This window comes from Nannospalax galili, unplaced genomic scaffold (genome assembly GCF_000622305.1).
Source record: "Nannospalax galili isolate Female #2095 unplaced genomic scaffold, S.galili_v1.0 scaffold330, whole genome shotgun sequence".
Taxonomy (NCBI): Eukaryota; Metazoa; Chordata; class Mammalia; order Rodentia; family Spalacidae; genus Nannospalax; species Nannospalax galili.
Genome location: NW_008329640.1, coordinates 2,806,549 through 2,828,550, shown reverse-complemented (window position 1 = coordinate 2,828,550; position 22,002 = coordinate 2,806,549). Strand labels below are relative to the sequence as shown.

At 47.6% G+C, this 22,002-nt stretch overlaps 2 protein-coding genes across 5 annotated transcripts in view; one reads left to right on the top strand and one right to left on the bottom strand.

The window, feature by feature from the left end:
• Nucleotides 1-6,705, bottom strand: part of Pomt2 (protein O-mannosyltransferase 2) — a 52,766-nt gene extending 46,061 nt beyond the window's left edge. For 2 of the 3 annotated variants that reach the window (XM_029567002.1, XM_017799881.2), the window contains exon 1: nt 4,996-5,477. In XM_029567002.1, coding sequence (XP_029422862.1) covers nt 4,996-5,453 — 458 coding nt within the window. In that variant the 5' untranslated portion in view covers nt 5,454-5,477. Of the gene's footprint in view, nt 1-4,995 lie in introns of all 3 variants that reach the window. The other variant, XM_008839999.2, reaches the window with a different exon arrangement.
• Gstz1 (glutathione S-transferase zeta 1) lies at nt 5,573-18,191 on the top strand. Of its 2 annotated transcripts, none has more exons than XM_008840009.3 (9): nt 5,573-5,705; nt 10,916-10,967; nt 12,166-12,233; nt 12,749-12,829; nt 13,166-13,291; nt 15,385-15,463; nt 15,998-16,050; nt 16,779-16,828; nt 17,524-18,191. In XM_008840009.3, exons 1-9 carry the CDS (start codon nt 5,691-5,693, stop codon nt 17,648-17,650), a joined length of 651 nt encoding a protein of 216 aa, XP_008838231.1. In that variant the 5' UTR covers nt 5,573-5,690; the 3' UTR covers nt 17,651-18,191. The 2 variants fall into 2 exon arrangements, with proteins under 2 accessions (XP_008838231.1, XP_017655372.1); XM_017799883.2 differs by lacking the exon at nt 5,573-5,705 and adding an exon at nt 10,548-10,643.
• Nucleotides 18,192-22,002: the final 3,811 nt, after the last annotated feature.

The following is a 22,002-nucleotide window of genomic DNA, read 5'->3' as shown; positions in this document are numbered from 1 at the left end:
AAATGGTACAGTAATAAGGACCCTGCTATTCATTCCTTCATATGCTCATTCACCCCCACCCCACTGCTGGAGATCAACCCAGGGCCCGTGCGTATTAAACAAGTGCTGTACCATTGAGCTATATCCCCAGCCCACCAAAACCCTGCTATTTAACACAGTCCACAAATGAAAATAAAAACATTCCTGTTATAAGTTAAATGTGAAGTGTCCCTCAAAGGCTCATGTGTTTGAACAGCTGGTGGTGCTGTTTGGAGGGTTATGAAAATTTTGGGACATGGGGCATAGCTGGTGGGTGGAACCTTTGAAAGTTATTTCTGCTCTAGCGCTCTGCTTCCTGATCCTTCTCTTTGATAGAGGTCAATTCAAACTAATTCAGCAGCAAGTACCACAACAATAGTACACTGCTATGGTCTAGTGATTCCTAGCCACAAGGTCACTTAACTACTGAGAAACTGGCTGTGTGTAAAAGGCTGTGTGTAAAACTGTTCCCTCCTAGTGAGGAGAAATAAATCCCTGGAAAGGAAAGAGAGATGAGTTTTAAAGACTTAATGGCAGAGCTTGGGAGGTGGTACAGTGCTTGCCATGCAAGCATGAGGACCTGAGTTTAGACCCTCAGTACTCATGTAAAAAGTCAGGTGTGGCAAAGTGTGTGTTATCCCAGTATCAGAGAGCTAGAATCCGCTGACCAACAAGCCTGACTGAATCGGGGAGCTCCAGGTACAGTGAAAGACCCTGTTTCAAAAAATAAGGTGGCGAGAGATAGAGGAAGACACTCAACATCGACCTGTATATACATGCACATGCATGTACATGTACATGTACACACACACACACACACACACACACACACACACACAACTTAATGGCTGCTGGAACGCTGAGAAGCTAGTCAGTCACCTGGATAACAGTGCCACCTGCTGAACACAAGTATCAAGTACATGCTTTTCCAAGGTCAGTTATTAACAAACATACTACTAAACTCTTGTTAAAATTGAGTTCAGACTGACCCACAAAAGCCTCAGGACTCTCTGGCCTTAGAGTTCCACTTTGGAATAGGTTATCTTGGAGTTTATAGCTAACAAAGGCAAGACTCCACACACTCTCACCAATGGGAATGGCATAGTCAAGAATACAGTCAGCCTGGCCCTGGAAGCCTCTCAGTTCTACATAAAGTGGCAGGTCCCCCTTTGGGAGAAATTATTTCCCATTCCACTCTCTGAGGCACAGCCACTGGTTCAGTGGGGTCCATGCCTCACAAAGGTTCCTTCCTTAAAATGCATGTACCTGGTTCTCAGAGGATTAGGCTAAATTAAAAGTTGATGGCATCCACTGGGCAGCAGCAGGCATTTTGCCATAAAGACCATTATTGATGACTGACTGCAGTCAGGGTTGGAGGTTTGAGATACCACTTGGAAGACTACGTATTAAGAGACTAAAGACTAAAGACACCCCTCCATGGAACTGGAAGTTGTAGAAACAAATTGTGGCTGTACAATGATAACATAGTCTGGATTATCCATGAAGATGCTATCATACAGAATGTACCCTGATGAAGACTACCTAGGCTCAGTTCCTGCTCAAGCTTGTACCACCCAACTACCTGGACTGCACCAGGTGTGGGAACATACCTGCTATCATGAATTGACTGATCATAAAGTAAAGGACCATAGCTTTCTGAGCAGAAGCCACCACTGTATGCCAAAAGCTGACCTGCTTGTTTTTTCATAAGGAGTCTACACTGCACAAGGCACTGACTGTCTGCTCCTAAGAAACTAAGAACAGTAGGACTTTGCCCTGCTGGTGTTCTCACTGGTACCTCCCTGCTGATGGTACTTCCTCAGGTTTCAGTGATGCTGCTGTTCTAGTTCAGTCGCTAACTCTGGATAAGCCATTCTGGCCCTTAGAATTAAACTATCATGCTTTCAACTTTCCAACCTAGCTACAGCCTGATAGTGGTACACCTTTTTGTCACAATGGTCATCTAACAATGGGCCAATGGTCAAGGTTTAGATGGCCAGTCCACACTCCTACCATCTATAGGCATCTGATATTGTCAAGCATTGAAAATAAATCAACTCAAAAAGGTTTAGGACTCTTCATCACCTTTTCCTGGTCTAGAAACCTTACTAAAGAAGTCTGGTCCCAATGCAGTCATTCTCAGAAAAATCCTTCTTCTTTTGGCTACCAACTGGGTAATGATAGGAAAAAGAAGTGGAGCTACATAAAGTTATTTGGAAAAATAAGTTTCCTTGGCCATGGTTTGTCTTTCTTCTCAGAGAAACCTTAGATCAGCAAAGAAATGTTAGGGAAGGTGGCAATACTCAAACTTAACTCTAGTTTGTCTCCTGGATTGTCTTACATGGTCTAGAGTATCATGACCATTTGGTTGAATACACTGCTGCTCAAGTCACCCTATGGTGCCACCTGTGTCAGGTAGAGGACATGAACAGGTTTTCTGAATTTTCTAATAATGCCCACAGTAAAAAGGTCTGGATGTGTGTAGGGCACAAGTGGAGGAAAGGTGAAGTGATAGAACCTAGCATGGGACACACTACAATCATGTGGTAGGAAAGAAACAACCCAACACCTGAGGAAGGAAAACCTTAGATCTCTGGAGACCTACAGTGAAAGGAAACATTCAATTTTTCGTCCCCTAAGTCCAGCACCAAAGCCTGGCAAGACTCACACGGTCCACCTAAGTGAAGTGGCAGCTGAAGCTGGCACTCAAGCTGTGGCTGAAAACAGAAAAGGTCATGCAGACACGGGCAGTCTTTAATTATTCTGATGTGCCTGACATCAGCACCAGCTCCCCAAAGTGCAGCTCCCCGATATGTATGCCAATGCACAAATCTACACAGCTTTCTGTTTGTCTGGTTGGAACACACCATATGCTTCCCTGAAGTATTAGGAAATAGGTTATGCCTGTACAGTGACTGAGGCTGCAACTACTCAGTGACACTGACCATGGGGCTTGACCAAATCAATGCAATCAAATTCAATGGTGATCTAAATAAAACTGAACTGAGTGACTTGTATCCCTTCAGGGATATGTTAATATGTTAGTGTGTAAGAAAAAATAGACCAGGGATTGTCTTTCCATTGGATATGGCAGCTGCGTCGTTTTACTTAGCACTGTAATTATTGGCAATGATACCAAAATCAGGGTCAATCGAAATTCCTGTAACAGGTCATAATGAATATGGTCTTATATTACATTTAAGCTGACTGAAATAAGACTAAAGACTAGCTGGTCCTACACCAGCACTTGTCCATAGGAGGCTTGAATCCAGGACCTTGAAGGGTGTAACTGAGGTAAATAACAAACATTGGCTTCACCCTGCTGCTCAGAGTCCCACTGACAGAAGCCTTAATTATTTGTCTGTGTGAGACAAATAGAGCAGATTTAGTCCCTGCCTCTGTTCGCTGGCCTAACGAGATGTGCTGGATGGCTTTGTCAACCTTACACACCTGGGAAGAGGAAACTTCAATTGGGAATTTCTCCTATTGGACTGGCCTTGTGGGCATGTCTGTGAGGCAGTTTCTTGATTGTTGAGTGATGTGGGAGGGCCTGGCCCACTGTGGGCAAGGCCACCCCTGGGCACGTGGTCCAGTGTTGTAAGAAAGCAGGCCGAGCACAGGTTAGAGGAGCAAGCCAGTAAGCAGCGTCCCTGACTTCCCTCAATGATGAACTGTGACGTGGGAGATGTAAGATAAAATAAACCCTTTCCTCCCCAAGTTGGTTTTGTTCAGTGTTGTTTTTTCGTTTGTTTTGTTTTTAATCACAGCAATAGCATGTAACTAGGACACCAGAGCACCTAATACTGTGGCATATTAACATGAAACACCTGCTAGGAGCCAAAGCAGTGTAGGATCTAAGGGTGGTAAGGGCTGTTGGGGGAAGAGTCCTCTATCAATGTCTTGTGCATCCACACATTTTGCTGAATTTGCCAAGAATGCCCTGACTGCATTTTACCTGGGCCATTTCTGAGGGCTGTGCTTGCAGCAAGTAAATCAGAGAGATGAGGCAATGGCTCCCACCAGGACAAAATGCAGGTTTGCTTACAGCTTGTGATAAAACAGATTTCTCAAGCTTGTATTTCTTGACCTTTACACAACTCACTGTGTCACCACTGTGTGTGGGTGTATTGTCACCCAGTGGGAACTGGCAGGGGATACGAAGACCTAGCTCCAAACATGCTGATATTCATCCTGCTTCCTCTAAAAGTCCTTTGTGTCCAACCCAGTAGTCATATCCTCTGACAGCAGTAACGAAACAGTTGTTTCACAGCTAATTTGTTGATTTCCAAGGAGAGCAACTCTGAGAGTTTGTTTGCTTGGTTTCTTTTTGGTTAAGTTCCATTCCTGACACCTTCTCCTTGGTAATACTGAGAAAATACAGTAACTTGTTCACAAAACAAATCCAACCATTCCTTGCAGCAAAAGACCAAGTTACTTTGTAAGCTCAGCTAATGGAATTTGGTCAAGCCTTAACTCAACATCTGTATCATACACCTTCTAGAAAAGAAGTTTATTCTCACAAAACACCAGACCTGTTGCCTGGAACCCTTGCCACCATCAATGGACACCCAAATTGTCCTTGTTTTATAGGATAAGAGTACCATTTAGGAATTTTCTCTCTGCTGATGCCTGAAATATCAGGCTTTGGAAAAATTCTTTGCCAAGAATGTCCTATTTTCTTAGGAAAGGTCAAAGCATCTTTAAGGGCCACAGTTTTTGAAAGCCAGGCAGCCTAGCAGGTCTGAGAAGCGCTTCTTCAGATCCTGAGTTTCACAATCCCTCTTAAGAGCAAACCTACTCCTCTCAAGACACTGGAACTTGCGGGAGGCCAAACCCCAGCCCAAACCGCAGTTTCTCCTCCACTACAGACCCATCGCGCCTCCAGTGAATCCCGCCCCCTCCATGCCCTCAGGCCAATCAGAGGGTGGCGTCCCTCCCTCTCGGTTACCATGGTGCCTAGTTCCTTCCACCGCTTACCAGATGTGCGGCGGCTGGTCCAGTTGGTGAAAGCGGGTGGCGAAGGCTAGGAACGTCACAACGGCCAGCGTGGCCCACCGGCTGGCCGCCTCCAACTGCGGCGAGCTCCGAGCAGGCCGTTTGGGGCTCCGCGTTGCAGCCTCGGGGACCACGTCCCGGCCCCTGGCCCGGGCAGCCTGTGACCCGCAGCGGCCCTTCCGAGGACGCAGCTCGGAGCCCGCCAGGCCGCCACCGATGGCCGGCGGCATCCTCCCTCTCTTGAGGATCACCCTCCCGGCCAAAGGCGCGCTGGGTCTGGTCCGCTGGCCCGCTAGGGCGTCACAGGAGGGAGACTCGAGGTGCCCTGGGATATGTAGTTCCCTCCGCTTCCCGCGGAGCGCCGGGCCCCGGCCTTTGGGCGGAGTGGGAAACGTGGTGGCCGCCCGGGCCGCTATAAAGCGGCCTGAGGCGTAGAGCATTGCTGGTGGCAGAGGTGTGCGAAAGACAGAGAGGACCGCGACAGCTCACAGAACTGCAACTCCCAACAGCACCAGCGGCGGGGGCGGGGCCGTCCCGGAGACGGAGGGAAGCCCATCCAGTCCGACCCTCGCTTCTCCGAGGCTCTGACTCGTGCGAGTCCTGCTAGGCCTCAAGTTATCCTCGAATCCCGTGCGTGGACTTTCGTGGCTGGAAGAGGAGGTCGCCCGACGTGCGAGATGCAAGCTGGGAAGGTCTGTGCCGCACATCCGGGGACAAGGGTCGCCGCTTAGAAATGCAGTGAACGGCTGTGGGGCGGGGCTGAGCGCCTGTCTCCGCTAGGCTCTCGGCCCCACCACGACTCCCGGCGTGCAGTGCGGCGTGCTGGGTCGCTCTGCGTCTGCGCGTTGCCCCTTGAGCCCAAGGAGCTAGCTAGATTGGATTGGGGAAGGCTATTCCGGTTCTGTCTCCGCCCCCCCTGCTTCGTGTACACTGACCTCTTCTGGATTTTTCTGACTTGACGCTTCGCCTTGCAGTACCGCTACGCTCTGTGTGCACCTGTTTACCGGGAGGTCGATCGATTGTACCAGTTATCAGGTGGCTTTCCAGGCCTGCACCAAGGGGTGTTTGCATTCTTAAAATGTACCAGGAGGCTGTGGCACTTGGCATTAAAATAATACCGAGGGAACTTCCCGAGTTTTTTGCTTTGTCGGTTTGGTTTTATGAAACAGGATCTCACTATGTAGCCCAAGCTGACTTTGCACTCCCGACCCTCCAGCCTTAGCGCCCCAAGTGCTGGGATTACAGACTACTGCATCTGGGACCTCCCAAATTTAACTTGCACGTCCCTGGCCCGTCCTAGAGCCACTGTGTTAAGCACTGGTGGAAGGGGCTGCGAATCTGTTTTTTAAGCAACACAGTTGAGTCTCTTGTACCTAAAGTTTGAGAGCCATTGTTTAGGAAAGTGGCACATCAAATGGGCATTGCACCAGAGTAATACCCACCGACAAATGTGATTTTAGGAATCTTAACCGCCTAAGAATTTAAAAGCAGCTAGGGATGTATGTAGCTCAGTGGTAGGGCATTTACCTAGCGTGGGCTGGATTGCCTGTAATTGCAAAACGGTAAATACATCGCCAGAATAATCAGAATGTGTATTTGAATTGGAAACACAATCCTTCCAGGCACGCCGATTACATGGACTTGATACTAAATTTTAGCTGTAGGCGTGCGAAAATAAACTGAATGATTTACAGCGCCCGTTTATGTGTGGTTTCTCTTCCCATAATTTCCTTATCTGTGGTCAACGTCGCCTCAAAGATAATAGATGGAAAATTCCAGAAACGAAGTTTACAGGGCTTTCTGAGTAGTGTGATGAAATTCACACCACACACTACAGAGCATTGTCTAGCGTATTCATGCTATGTATGTGACCCACCTGTTAGTCATTTTAATAGGTTTTTGATCAGCCAGGCTGTCAAGATACTACAGTGGTTGTGTGTGAATAACCCTTATTTTACTTGCTAATAACCCCAAAGCTCAAGAGCAGTGTTAGTGGCAGTTTTATTAGACTAAACTGTTAAAATTATCCAATTTTGTTGTTAATGTTTTATTGTACCTAATTTACAAATTAAGCCTTAGGTATGTATGTGTTGTAATGGTTAGTGCTAACTGTCAATTTAATAGACTCGACTCTAGAGTCACCTTGAAGACAAGCTTCCAGGCACACCTGTGAGGGGTTATCAAGGTTAGGTTAGCTTCTGTGCATACCTGTGGAGGATGATCTTTATCAGGTTAATTGAGGTGGGAAGACCCACTCACTGTAGGTGACACCATTCCCTGGATTGGGTCCTGAACTGATAAAAGGAAAGTCACCTGAGCACCAACATGTATTCATTGCTCTGTTCATTGGCTGTGGGTGCAATGTAACCAGCCACCATGATGGACTATACCTTGAACAAGAAGCCAAAATAAACCGTTCTTTAAATTGCCTTTGTCAGGGTATATTACAGCAACAGGAAAAGAAACTAAAATAATTTATAAGAAAAAAACAGTATATATAGGGCTTGGTTAATACATGGTTTCAGGCATCCACTGGAAGTCTTGGAAGGTATACTCTGAAGATAAAACAGGCTACTATAAATAGTAATCACTAGTAAGAAAAAGAACAGAAATTACCTAAGAGATTTCAGGTTTCCCACTTACGAGTCATAGTAGAGGGTAGTGGCAGGTACCATGACTCTGGTTACCCTTAGTACAGTCAGGGGTGTAACGGCCATTCAGTGATTCTAATCTACTATCTGCCACCCTCTCATGGTCAGTCTTACAATAATCTCTCTTGGACCCAGAACTCCCTGTAGCTTAACTAATTGAGGAAAGTGATACCTCTAAATAAAATCCAATTGTGGTTGCCCAGTTCCTATCCTCAAAGATATTTTTTGTTTATCACCTGTCCTCTGTGCCAGGACCATGTTGACCTTCCCCACAGAAGGGGCTTACAAGACAAACGAACTCCTGGACCTGGGAACTACTTTAAGAGGACTTGGATTCTGACTTGTACCTTTGCTCTCCTAGAATACTGCATTGGTAGTATAAGGATGGAGAATGCTGGTTCCAATGGTATCTTTTTTAATTTTTTAGAGTTACTTATTTTGTGTATGAGTGTCTTGCCTGCATATAGATGTGTGCGCCACAGGTGTGGTGCTTGAAAACACCAGAAGAGGTAAAGATGGTTGTAAGCAACCATGTGGTTCCTGGAACGAAACTCCGGTCCTCTGCAAGAGCAGCAAGTGCTCTAAACTGCTGAGCTATCTTTCCAAACAGACAATATCTTGATGTAGGTAGGTGGCAGAAGGAGATGGAATCTTGGTCTATGGACAGAAGAGTAGTAGGCAGGTAATCTGAGAGATCAAGTTCTCTCTTACCCATATGGATATGTATCTATAGGAAGATCCGTGAGTGCTGGTCACTTACTCCTGAGCCCTGCTTTGAAATGCTGGTTACCTAAGAAGCACTGGAGAAATTAATTTCTAGTCCCTTCTAATCACACATTCCAAGGGCCTTAAACATAACAAAACTGAGAAAAGTGGGCCAGCTGTGGTTTGTGACATCAAAAAGGGCACACTCAGCCTGAAGGGGTATTGATCTGCTCCAGTCAACTGTTACTGCTTAGGAACCCAAATCCTGGAGGGATGGCTCAGCAGTTAAGAGCACTGGCTGCTCTTCCAGAGGGCCCAGATTTGGTTCCCACCACCCACATGGCATCTGACAGTTGTCTATAACTCCAGTTCCAGGGGATCCAATACCCTCCTCTGGTCTCCATAGGCATTACACACTGGGTACACATACATGTATGGAAAACATTCAAACACATAAAAGAACTCAAATCCACTGTCTCCTGAATTTTTAAAAGAAAAAAAGATAAGATTTGCTATGAAATACCCTGGTTTTTACTTGAAACCTTTTAAAATACAGCATCCCCCTACTTAAAATTACATCTATATTACTTCATATTACATCCCAATAAACAAATTGAAACGATTATAAATAAAAAAGTGTTTTTACTGTACCTAACTTGCCAAACATTGTAGTTTAACCTACTTTACACATGCTCAGAACATTTACATTAGTCTACAGTCTACAAAACACAGAGCCTTTTGTATTATAAAGTGTTGACTGCCATCTACACACACACTTCACCCCACACCATGCTAGGGATGAAACTCAGGGCTATGCAAATACTCTACTGTCGGGGGGCCCCCCGCTTGGCCTGAACCCTGCTGCTATCAGGAGACCATTGCACACTGGCCCCATCACGGAAAGTGAGGAGAGAGACCAGTCGGGGGAAGGAGGCCTCAGGGAGCAGTGAGTACGACAGGAAGAAAACATCCCAGGAGACTGTGTCAGTGGACAGCTCGTTTATTATGGCGGAAGCAGAGGTTTATATAGGAAAGTTTCGAGGGCAAAGAGGTGGGGTTGGGTTTTTGGCAGGCAGGCAGGTAGGGGGAGGGAGGGGGCTTCTAAGGCTATGTGGCTTTTGTCCTGTCCTCTGGTTGCATGATCTACAAGAGACATGGTTAGGATTAAAGGATTAGAGGACTAATAGTTTTGCTTGGGGGTTGTTGGGTAAGAGACAGTGTATCTAGAATGGAGCGGGCCAGTTTCCTGCCGTCCTCACTAGGAGGTATCCAGCCTGGCGGCCATGCTCTACATTCCAGGCACTCCTGACTTATCCCAACTCTCTACCACTGGGGAGATGGAGACTTTCATCTCCTGGGAGCCAAGGGATCTTGCATCCCAACCCCACAGGTGGCCATTTTGTAGCATGATAGGATGTGAAAACACAAAACAATATGCCAGGTACTGGCAGCAAAGTACACTATAGATTGTCCCTTGTTTCCCCAGCTGCTCATCCTAAGATTACCAAGCTGTAGATCACTGCCATTGCCCAGCATTCTGAGGAAATAATGTCCTACATAGCATTAGCCCAGGGAAAGATCAAAATTCCAAAATTTGAAGTACAATTTCTAAACCAAATGCATGTCACTTTTTATCATTAAGGTCAAAAAATGTTAAACAGAGTAATCATAAGTTGGGCCATCAGTATTGTGTAGACAAAACAACATGAGAAGGCCAGACAGGCCCTTGTAAACCACCAGCTTAAACCTCACCTTTGGAGTGAATGGGCTTATCTGTTAGGTATTTTTATGAGGCTGGCTGGGAGTGGGGGCTTCAAGATGGCAGACACCAAAGCACCAAAACACAAGATTCTCTGATCTTTGTGACAAAGCAGAAGGAAATTCTGCCATCGTGTTACAGTACCTTTTGCTTTATAAACAAAAGAGATGAAGGCTAGAGAAGGCAGGGATTTGTCTCAGGTCACAGAGAGCTGCTTCCTGTACCAGGTCTAGACCCCAAGTATGTCAGTTCTAAGTCCGCTCCACCACAGACTGTACCTCAAAGCCAGGCTACATTGTATGCCCAAGTACCAAACTTGACTCCACTAGGAACTAAAGAAACCTCCCACAAGTTGGACAGATGCCCTTTCTGAGCAGAGTCCTAAGTTCCTCGGGTGTTTGCCTAGCCTGACTTTCCCATTGGCTCTTAGGACCCACCCCTTTGGGTTCCTCCTTCTGCCTCAGCTCTGTGAGAAAAGGCCTTCTTCCAGAGACCATAGCACCATGACTAGCAAGGTAAGGCAGGCACTTGAGGGTTGATTCCCCTTAGGGGCTGCTTAGACTTCAAGAACTCATTCCAGCACTAGGAGCCCAGACAGCCTGCAGCAGCCCTCAGTTGCCCGGATAGCAGGCCTCAGGAGGGCTAGCGTCCTCAGGCCTGCTGCAGTGGGAAGACACTGGTGCTTAGAGCCCCTTGCCTAGGGTCTGGTGCCTCTCCAGTGGAGCCCCTAAAGCTAGAAGCCTGTTGAGCCCAATTTAATGTATGCCCTTGTTCCCTCTCTCCTCAGCCAGTCCTCTACTCCTATTTCCGAAGCTCCTGTTCATGGAGAGTTCGAATTGGTAAGAGCTCCTGGGAGGGGTGGAATGGGGTGGCCTAGGACGGAGGACTTCACCCTCCCAGAAACCGGCATCGCTGGTCTGGAGCTTTTCTCTGAATGGCACCCTCCAACCAGGAAGTCCAACAAGAGGACAGTGTGAGTGGGAGGAAGGGGATTGTTTTTCCTCTAGGGACTCCCACTTCCCTCACAGGCTGCTCTCCAAAGCCCCGTAGCAACCATGCCCAAAGCAGGTTCAAGAAATCCAGAGATCCCTGGTAACTGACAGGGAACAGCTGGCCTCCCTCAGTTCTTATTTGATCTGACAAATCAAATAGAACTGTTTAGTGTTGGCCACAGAGGCATTGGGAGAGCAGAAACTGGAGCTCCCCGGTTTAGTCCTGGATTGACCCTTCCCTCTTCCAATTATTGCAGCCATTGGCAAAGGTCACCCTCAGCTGTGTATACTGAAGAAATCTGTACTGAGGGTTTTGTGTGCATGTGCATGGCTCCCTTTCAACCTCAATGACCCTAGGAGGGAGGGACTATTATTGTCTCCACTGTACAAATGAGGAAACTGAGGCATGGGACGGTTAAGACACTTGCCCGTAATCGTGCAGCTACTAAGAGGCAGACCTAGAATTTGAACTATGTAGTCTGGTTCAAGCTCAAGTATTTGTTTTCATTTGGTTTAATTTGGTGCCTGTGATTGAACCCAGAGCCTCAGTCATCCTAAGTTCATGCCCTTCCTCTAAGCAACACCCTTAGCCAAAATCCATGCTTTTAACCACTACATAGTGCTGTTTGTCAGATGGGGAAACTGAGGCACAGAAGCCCATTAAGTTACTTGCCCAATGCCAAACACCTAGCAAATGAATGGTAGAATTTGAACCCAAGCATCTGGCCTCCAGTCTTACCCTAATTGCAAAGCCATCATCAGCGACTCCCACCCATGTCATAGTCCTTTGAATGGAGTTTTTGGAGTCAGCAGGAAGACACCTACTTCCCTGAACCCCAGAGGCTCTTTCGTGGCTGAGCCAGAAGCTAGAACAGTAGGCACGTTCTCTCTGTAGGGTGCATATACTTTGGACTCTCTCTCTCAGCCCCAACCACTTTAACTCCAGAGTGGGGCTGACCAGAGCAGGCTCCCAGCATCACTGTGGGAGGGCTTGCCTTGGGAGTGATCAGAAGTTATTCCCTGACTACTCTCTGGTCTCTCCTAGCTCTGGCCTTGAAAGGCATTGACTATGAGACAGTGCCCATCAACCTTATAAAGGATGGGGGACAACAGGTAAGGAGGCTGCCCCAGGCCACAATATGAGAATTGGACCTTAGAGAAGTACCAGGTAGAGTGCTGGCTGTCCCCAAGAAGGAAACCTGTCTCATGGTTCCTATGGCCTGGAGGCTGCTTCTGGCTCTCACTTATAGGACAAGGCGGCAAACTGGGCAGCAGTAGGAGCCATGGAAGGGCTTAGGGTTCCAGGCTCAGTGCCTGACTACATGAGTGGGTGGCAATGGGGCCTTGTCCCACACTGACCCTCTCAATGGCTGACTAGAATAGGAGCTGGTTTGGTGGCCACGCTGTAAAGTACAGGGGAAAATCATATAGCCAGACCATTGGGGTAAAGATTGTACCTCAGGGGGTCTGGGATACTGCATAGATTCCCAAAGATTAGCCTGGGCCAAGTCCTTACCTAAGGAAGGGAAATATGGATTGGTGCCAGGCTTGAGGTTTTTCTGCTTGCCAGTTCTGCTTTAGCCAACTCAGGGTAGGCCAACCAGTCCAGTAGGGTCTTGTCTCCACAGTTCTCTGAGGAATTTCAGACACTGAACCCCATGAAGCAAGTGCCAGCCCTGAAGATTGATGGACTCACCATTGGCCAGTCAGTGAGTAGAAGACTTTGGGGAGGCTTCTCAGGATGGCAGATCTCTGAATGACAGGACCTGACATCTCTTCCTAGCCCATGTATAGCCAAAGCACCAAGCATAGTAGAAGCTCAATAAGTATTTGGCAGAGGGAAGGAGAGTGGGAGATTGATTTAGGGGTTGAGAGAGTTGAACATGTCGGGAGCCGAGTTCCGCAAGCTCCCCAAAGACTCCAGCCAAGGAAGGTGAGCAAAAGGAGGCAGAGGTGGTACCACTGAAAAAAGAGGGTTGCTGTCCTGTGCCCTCTAGTCCATGGATCTCAAGACCTCTCCCTGTCTCACTGTTTCCTCTGGACAGCTGGCCATCATTGAGTACCTGGAGGAGACTCGGCCCACCCCACGGCTCCTGCCTCAGGACCCAAAGAAGAGAGCCAGCGTGCGCATGATTTCTGACCTCATTACCAGTGGTATCCAGCCCCTGCAGGTCAGCACTATTACACTTGCACCTTTTACACCTCTCACTCATCTCCTGTCCCTCATTGTGACAAGCTCACAGTAAGGTGCCCAGGCTGGACGTAGCAGGAAAACAAAAAGAGACTGATAGGGCCTTGACCTAGACCACATGACAGAAGAGGCACTGATCCCTGAAGTCCTCCAACAGAGTAGGTCCCCAGCTATGCTCCTGGGTGTTCTACAGCATAGAGGTGTTCAAGGTGGAGAAAGAGCCAGGGTGGCAGGCTCAGGTCCAGCCTCGGGCCTTCAGGTGAGCAGCTGCCTTTCATCTGTTCTGTGGCATATCTACAAGTTCATCTTGCTTTATTGTACTTCACCTTAGTGTGCTTCACTGATACTCTCTTTTTGCTTTGTTTTTTATAAATTGAGAGTTTATGAAGCCCTTCATTAAACAAGTCTATTGGTGTCATTTTTCTAATGATTTTTCATTAGCATATTTTAGCATAAATTATTAAATTAAGGTACTTTTTCAGACATAATGATACTGTACACTTAACAGACCAATATAGTATAAACAAAACTTTCAAATTACTGGGAAATCAAGAAAGTCCATGTGGCCAGGTGTGGTGGCATACTCCTTTAATCCCAGTGCTCAGGAGGCAGAGGCAGGCAGATCTCTGTGAGGCCAGCCTGGTCTACATAGTGAGTACCAGGCCAGCTGGGGACTGTAAGATCAAAAAAAAGTCTATGGACTTATTTTATTGCCATGTCAGCTCTTTTGCCATGGTCTGGAACTAAATCCTTATCCCCAAAGTATGCCAATATTGGAATTCTCATAAGATTTTTTTTGATATTTTATTATGTTTATTTTATGTGTATGAGTGTATTGCCTGCATGTAGATAAGTGCACCCGTATCGTGCAATGCCCGCGGAGGACAGAAGAGGCCGCTGGATTCCCCTGGAACTGGTGTTACGGACAGTTGTTAGCCGCCATGTGGGTACTGGGATTCGAACCCGGGTCTTCTGCAAGAACAGCCAGTGTTCTTAGCTGCTGAGCCATCTCTCCAGCCCCTTATTTTATTTTTTAAATAAGTTTTCACAGGGCTGGAGAGATGGCTCAGTGGTTAAGAACACTGGCTGTTCTTGTAGAAGACCCGGGTTCGAATCCCAGCACCCACAGGGCGGCTAACAACTGTCCACAACTCCAGTTCCAGGGGCTCTGACAGCCTCTTCTGTCCTCCACAGGCATTGTACGACATAGTGCATTTACCTACATGTAGGCAACACACACATACACATAAAAATAATAAATAATGTGCCAGGCATGGTGACACATGCCTTTAATCCCAGCACTTGGGAGGCAGAGGCAGGCAGATCTCTGTGAGTTCAAGGCCAGCCTTGTCTACATAGTGAGTTCCAGGCTAGCTGGGGCTACAGGGAGACCCTGTCTCAAAAGACCAAATAATAATAATAATAATAATAATAATAAAATTTTAAAAATAAAGTTTTCACTTATAAAGCAGAAAGGCAAATATTCATCTGTGCCAGCTTGTGACTTTGTAAGAAAATGGCTCCAGAAAAGAGAGATCACTTTGCTGAGTGACAGAGCTAAGTAGTAGCAGAGTGGTGGCCAAGCCTCAGACCCCTGTGCCCCTGTGCCCTACTCCCATGTCATCTTGCTATTTTGACAATGGGCACTGAACCTTGGTCAGAATCCCTAGAAGCCAGTTCAGAGCACCTGCCTCATCCCTCTCTTCTCAAGCAACCAAGTAAAAATTTATTAGGTGTGAGAGAAATAGGCCTTGAGTGTGGCCACATCTGCCACATCCATATCAGTATCCTGTGTCCCTATTCCTGCATATTGCTACCAAAATCAGATGGCTTTCAGACCACTGGGACCACTGGGGGAGCCTGATAAGGTGACTGCTGACATGGCTACTTCCCTCCAACTTTAGGGTCCTGGGAAGAGCCCATGTAGCCCAGGGGCAGGGTGGAATAGGTGAACAGCCAGGCAGGTGAACAGCCAGGCAGGTGAATATTGAGCTTCCCTAAGAGGCTTATCAGGGGACCATACATGGGTTGGCTTCCAAAGCGTTCACAGATTATTTTTCTTGAGATGCGCAGAACCTGTCTGTCCTGAAACAAGTGGGACAGGAGAACCAGCTGCCCTGGGCTCAGAAGGCTATCTCTTCTGGCTTTAATGGTGAGTCCTTACTCCTGTGAACTGCCCCAAAGTGACCTCTCGGAGAAATGATCCTCTCACACACAAGGCCCTGCATCTGAACCAGCTTCCCAGGCTGCTTTGGTCTTGACAGTGAAATGGATGTGAGGGCTGTGGACAGGCAGGCAGTGGGCTGAGCAGGTGCTCAAGCTTGGCCTCAAGCTCCAGCACTTCTGGGAACCCCAGACCTGGAGGCCCACAGTCCCACAGAGCTGAGTGATAGCCCAATTTTTGCTTACTGCCAACTCCAGCCAAGAGAGACAGTCAGCAAACTGCCAGCCTGTCTGTGAGAGTTGCTGCCTTGGCTAGTCACAGGTCTTGTCTGTTCTGGACAGAGGATCCATGGGAAATACCAGCTTGTCCCCAGCAACTTTCTCTAGTCCTGGCTGTCACATGCCTGCCACTAGACTTTGCCTCATGCCCCAGCCTGTCACTTATATGCCCACCCATTTCATAACTATGGAGGCCAAGCCCTGGAAAAGCTGATGTAATATTATCCATGTGGCCTCCCCACAGCTCTGGAGCAGATCCTGCAGAGCACAGCTGGGAAGTACTGTGTCGGCGATGAGGTAAGTGTCTCCAGACCTGCCCACTGTAGCCTTCTTCATGCTGACCTCAGGCTGTCATCCCCGCCACGTAGACCCAATCCTCTCCTCCCTGTGAGGGCAAGTGGGACTTAAAGCTTCCTGAGAATACACCAGAAGGGAGACATGGGGCCGGCCTCTTGGTTCAGACCTCTATGCCAGGCATTTGGCTCATAGGAACTCCTTAGCTCACTCCTGTACTGCCTCTGGAAGAGTAGGAGGTGTCCAAGCCAGAAAATCACACTTACGAGATGGTAAAATGGTCCAAGTATCAGCTGAAGGATTAGACTAGCTGTCTTGCTTCCCAACTTAGAGATTCTAAGATTCAAGTGCCCTTGACTCCTTGAGGCTATAGCCTTGAACCCTGTAACTCTGGTTCTAGGGTTCTCTCCCTGCTAGAATCCTCACTAAGTATCTGCTGAATGTGGCTTTAACAAGTACAATAATATGTCAAGGCAGTCAGACGTTCTCTGGCCACCACAGAGTTGGTTATCAGGGGAACTAGAGTGTGGTCTGGGAAAAGCACTGCAGCTTTGAAGGACAGGGACTGGCAGACCCAGGGCCAACAGGGTGTGGGGGTGGTGGGAATAGTGGAAGAGCTGCAGCAGACAGGAAGTTGGAATGGCACCCCAGGGACAGTCACAGTGGACACACCCAGCCTTGCCAGTGAGTCTGGGGTTTCTGCCTTACTGCAAACCCACTTGGCCTTTCAGGTGTCCATGGCTGATCTGTGCTTAGCGCCCCAGGTGGCAAATGCTGAAAGGTAAGAGTTCCTGCCATTCTTCCTCAGTTCCCCTCAAGTCAGGCCTCCCACTTCAGATACTGAGGTAGCATCTCACGCAGACTATTCCCCAACTGCCAAGAAGCCATTGTGCCAGGCCACACAAGCCCTTACCATGCCTACTGTAGCCCAGATGATCCTGTATAGGCAGCCCTTGCTCCTAAGAGGAAGTGACTCATCTAAGGGGACCCCTCACAAGTACCTGCCTGCTTCCCCCAGATGTGGTATGGCTGCTTAGAAATGAGCTCTACTGCCATTTCCCTCCATTGGCTCACCAATATGGCCTGGGTATAGACCTCTCTCTAGAAGGCATCATGCCTAGTATTAGGGATGTATTAGAAATGTATGGCACAGTCTCTTCTCTAAGAAGCTAGTGACTTGGGTGAAGAAAAGTTGTCTATACAAGGCCCTGATGCTGGAATTCATAGAAGGGTCTCAACAGTAATTGCTTAGAGAGGAACAGTAGGTAACCAATGCCAGACTATGCCACTCCAGACCTGCCCATCTCTACACCTGTGAAGGAGACTCCCTAATGTGGCAGAGCTGCTTTCTTGTGCTTTCTCTGCAGCCCCTGGACCGTGCCCAGCCCCGCCTCTCTGCTTCCCTCACTACCTACAGGATAGTCTTCTCCCTGCGTCCCTGAAATTCTTGGCTTACAAGATGTTTCTCTGCCACAGGTTCAAAGTGGATCTCACCCCCTACCCTACCATCAACAACATCAATAAGAGGCTGCTGGCCTTAGAGGCTTTCCAAGTGTCTCACCCCTGCCGACAGCCAGATACACCTGCTGAGATGAGGAATTAGCTCCTAAACCCTGCCCCATTGGTACAGGATAGGAAAAGGGGTGCAGGAGATGTGTGGGCTGACCAGGCCTGGAAAAGAGTGAGTTATAGCAGAAGACTTGAACTCTAGCCCTTAAACTTTACCTGTGAATCTACCTTCCCTTGAACTCTCTGAACATCTGCCTTAATCCTTTCATCTGTCATATATCAGGAGCAGGGGATGGGGGCCAGAAACATTACCTGCTGTGATGGTTAGTCATTACTGTCAGCTTTTCAAACACTAGAATCACCTGAGAGAAGGACCTTTGGGCATGTCTATGAGTGGTTATGCTGAGGTGGGAAGACCCGCCCACTGTGGGTGGCATCATTCTCTAGGCAGAGGATCCTAAACTATATAAGAGTGGAGAAAGCAAGCTGAGCACACTAGCGTTTGTGCAGCCACTGCTCTCTCCTGCCTGTGGATACAGTATGAACAGCTGTTCAAGCTCCTGCTGTCTTGACTTCCCCTCCATGATGGACTGTAACCTGGAACTGTGAGCAAAAATAAACCTTTTCTCCCTTAACTTGCTGTTGTCAGAGCATTTCCATCACAGCAAGAGAAAAGAAACTAAGATACCTACTGTCTAGCTTGGGGCAGTCATAGTGACATGGTGACATGAGGATGCAGATTTAAAATGCATGGCAAGTTTAACAAATGCCACGGGGAAGTATAGACTCCTGCTCATCACCTTTTAGTGAACCTGACTCCAGGAAATGCTTACACTAGAATTTAGTTGTTAGTTGAAGGTAGGCTTTCAGCTTGTTCAGCTAGCATCAAGCTGGGTCCCAGAAGATGAACATTCCTACTAGCTGGATCCCTATGGCAGGTTTGGCTCCTGACACCCAAAGGCAAAGATGAAATAAGCACAAACCCTTCCTGAGAGGACCAGACAACATCCAGGGAGGGAACATATACAAGAAGCAGGAAACTAGTGACCAGCTGGGTTCCCAAGGTTCAAATGGTACTGCTGTTTAGTGTTCACATCAGCACTGAGAGGTTGGTTCATCATGTGCTGCTCTAGTGGGAGCAAGTCTTCATACTTGACACCACTAAGACTGAGGTAGCATCTATAGCAAAAACAAAATGAGCCTTTGTGACCCATACCCAAGATTTCATTTCTCCTGCATTGCTGAAGCTAAAGAGAACTGAGGTCCATATGTCTTGTTCAGAGGACGCCACCTTTCTCAACTTGTGTATCCTTTTTCTCCAACCCAATCTCGGGGTACCTTCTCCTGCCATCCTGAACTCCTTTGTGGCCTCTCCTCTCTTGGATGTCCTGGGTTCCAAGCTCTGACATGACCAGAACAGATTTTGTTCCAGCAAAGCCAAAGTGAAGCAGAGGAGGGCAGATATAGCAGTGACACGGGAGACTCGGGGGTACCACCTGGCCTGCCCTTCTGTCATCTGGAACGTTTTCCTAAATTACTCCAGGTACAGCTGGGATAAAGCTCACTTGGCCTCTCTACAAGAAACTTTTACTTGGTCAATAACTAATCTCAACCCAGAAACCAGGAATTACTACCTCTTGATTTGGGCATCAAAAATTGAAAGTGATTCAAATTCCTGTGGGTTTTAAAGGGACAGTCAGCACAGGGTAAAAGAGGTGGCTGCCACTTCAGGGTATGGTGGTGTGCCTCCTGACCTGGAGAAAGAAAGAGGATGCAGAGGACAGCAGCAGGCCAGGCTCACAGGCTGGGCTGGATGGGAGGGGCTGTTGCCACTACTCTCCCAGATTAAGAAGGGGCTGGTTAGGCCAGGCGTGGTGGCGCACACCTTTAATCCCAGCACTCAGGAGGCAGAGGCAGGGGGCTGGTTCTGTCCTTTAGCAACAGATGCCTTTGTGAGTTCAACTGAGCTGAAAGACATCTAGTATTGCTTAGACAAGTTCTTCACCACATTCCTTTTCCCAGTCCCACCTCCAAGCAGCAAAGAAACAAGAGAGCTGGGTAGAATCCACATCTAGAACAAAGCAGAAGCAGACAATCTGGAACCACTCTCCCTGCCCTGAATGACTCCAGAGTCTGAAAGTGAAGGGACCTGGGATTGCTCCCAGTAAACAGTCAGGTGGCTGTTTTATTCCAGCTACCAGTGGACTTGCTTTTCTCTTCATTCAGCTCACCAACATGCAGGGAACCCTCCCAAGTAACTCCTGAGAGCTGGGAGCCAGGACATGTTGCAGCTATAACCTGGAATGTACTGCTTCCACTTATTCTCCCCATTAACTGACTGGCTCTACCTATTCCACTTGTGTCTATTGACGATCTGCTTCTCTGTTCTAGAAGGCTTTATAGCAGTTGATATATTTAATCTCAGGTCTCCTCTAGACAGCATCAGACTTTGTAACTTAGGGGTCCATCAGCCACCCTAAAACTGGTGGTCATAGTTCTGTGGAGTTAAGGAAAATCTAAGTCAGGTAGAGGTGACACAGCCTCACAATGGTCATTTTACATGCACCTCCCATGGTGCAGGTTCTATAAGTCCAACAGCTTTTTGATGTGTCAGATGTGGTAAGTAGTGAACAAATGCTCTGGCTTTTCCGCAGGAAGCAACAGAGATTCTTGGAGTCCATGTCATTTCTTGGAAGCCTCCAGCATTAGAATTATCTTCAGAGAAACAAAACTAGTAGGTTATATGGAGGTGGGGTCGGTTATCAAGTAGAATTTCCTCACATGACCATGGAAACCAAGAAGTTCCTGTCTACTCTCTACAAGCTGGAGTCTCAGGAAAACTGGTGATGTCATTCAGTCCCAGTCCAAAGCCAATGCCAATTCTGACCCAAGAGCCAAAGAAGATGACATGAGATATCTCAGCCTAGTGAGGCAGGAAAAAATAAAAAGAGTAAATTCCTCCTTCTTCCACTTTTTGCTTTATTCAGATACACAGTGGACTAGATGCTGCCCACTAATACTGGGGAGGCCCACCTACCTTCTTGAGTCTGTCTCACCAGAAGCATCCTCACCTACAGACCCAGGACAATTTCAGTCAGGTGACCCATTCAAGTCAGCACATAACCATTACATCCTCCTTTCTCATCTTGTTTGCACTCAAGTTCAGAGAAACCTATCCTTTCCCACAAAAACAGAAATGTCTCCTAAGCCAAAGAAACCTATCCAGGATCCATTGAGGTGACTTGCCTAGAGAGTGCTAGGGTCCTGCAGGAATCCCACCACCAGCTTTGTGCGCTGCCCAGAAGAGATGATAATCTGGTCCTCAGCTATACTAGTTTTAGGAGGGTAATAATCCTCCTCCTTACTCATGATGTTTCTACAAGGAAACTAGTATTTTACAACCAGAATCTGGGACATAAGAGCTGTGTACCTGGCCCATAGCAACACACAATGGCCCTAAGTCTAGGACCATTAATTGTTCTTGCCTCCTTCACCCCAAACCAAGGACAGACCTCAGTAGCAAGCTCTGCTGGTGTGTCTTCCTGGGTTTCAGATGGGTTGAGGGTCAGAGGACCTAGGAGATGGAATTGAGAGGACCACAGAGAGAAGGCAGGCCTGGGAAAGCCATCACCCACAATCAGCTGAGGAATAAACAGGGAGTTGGGTCAGGCATGGCGGTACACTCCTTTACTCTCAGCACTTGGGAGGCCAACCTGGTCTACATACTGGGTTCCAGGCCAGCCAGGGCTATATAAATAAAGAAGAAGAAAGGAGTGGAGAAGAGGCAGTGGACTGAGTAGAGGTCCTGGCCTCACTGAATGACCACAGCTCAGGAGAAAGGAACAATCTTTGTATTTCTTGAACTGCAGCTGTGAGTCAGCCCTAGGGCCTCCACCAGGGTCCAGGTCACTAATATGGTATACCTCCCTGCTGTTCAGGAATGTAGGGACCTGAAGCTCAGCTGGCTTCAGCCCCACTCCATAGGAAGCTCTGTTTCTCAATTCTCAGAGGCACTTAACTTTGCACTAGGATAGCTTGGCACTTCTATCCCACCTTCCCCGAACGGGAGCAGACAGCCTTCAAACTCCTCTGAGGCTGGACTCCTAACTTACTGGTTATTCCAGCATCAAGCAGTGAGATTAACCTTGCTCCACACACACATTTAATTGGAAGATGTCCTTCCTCTCATCGTCCTGTAATTCATCTTTGTGGGTGGGGAGGCCCTAGAAGATTATGAAGGAATAAGCATTTCCCCAGATGTATAGACTGTTCTCCAGTGGTCAGACTAGATGGCTCCAAGGCTTTGTAATACTTTAAGTTTCCAGAAAGGTTTTTTTTTTTTAATCACCTCCTTTTACAACTCAAGTCTTCAAATAAATTCTTATATTCAGGGTCAAATGTATCACCCAATCCAAGACTTGTGCCACTATAAAAAAAAAATACCTG

Excerpts from the sequence above, each read along its gene's own strand:
- Gstz1 (XM_008840009.3), top strand. Across the intron at positions 12,830-13,165 it reads GACTCACCATTGGCCAGTCA|CTGGCCATCATTGAGTACCT; the intron begins GTGAGTAGAAGA and ends TCCTCTGGACAG. Across the intron at positions 16,051-16,778 it reads AGTACTGTGTCGGCGATGAG|GTGTCCATGGCTGATCTGTG; the intron begins GTAAGTGTCTCC and ends TTGGCCTTTCAG.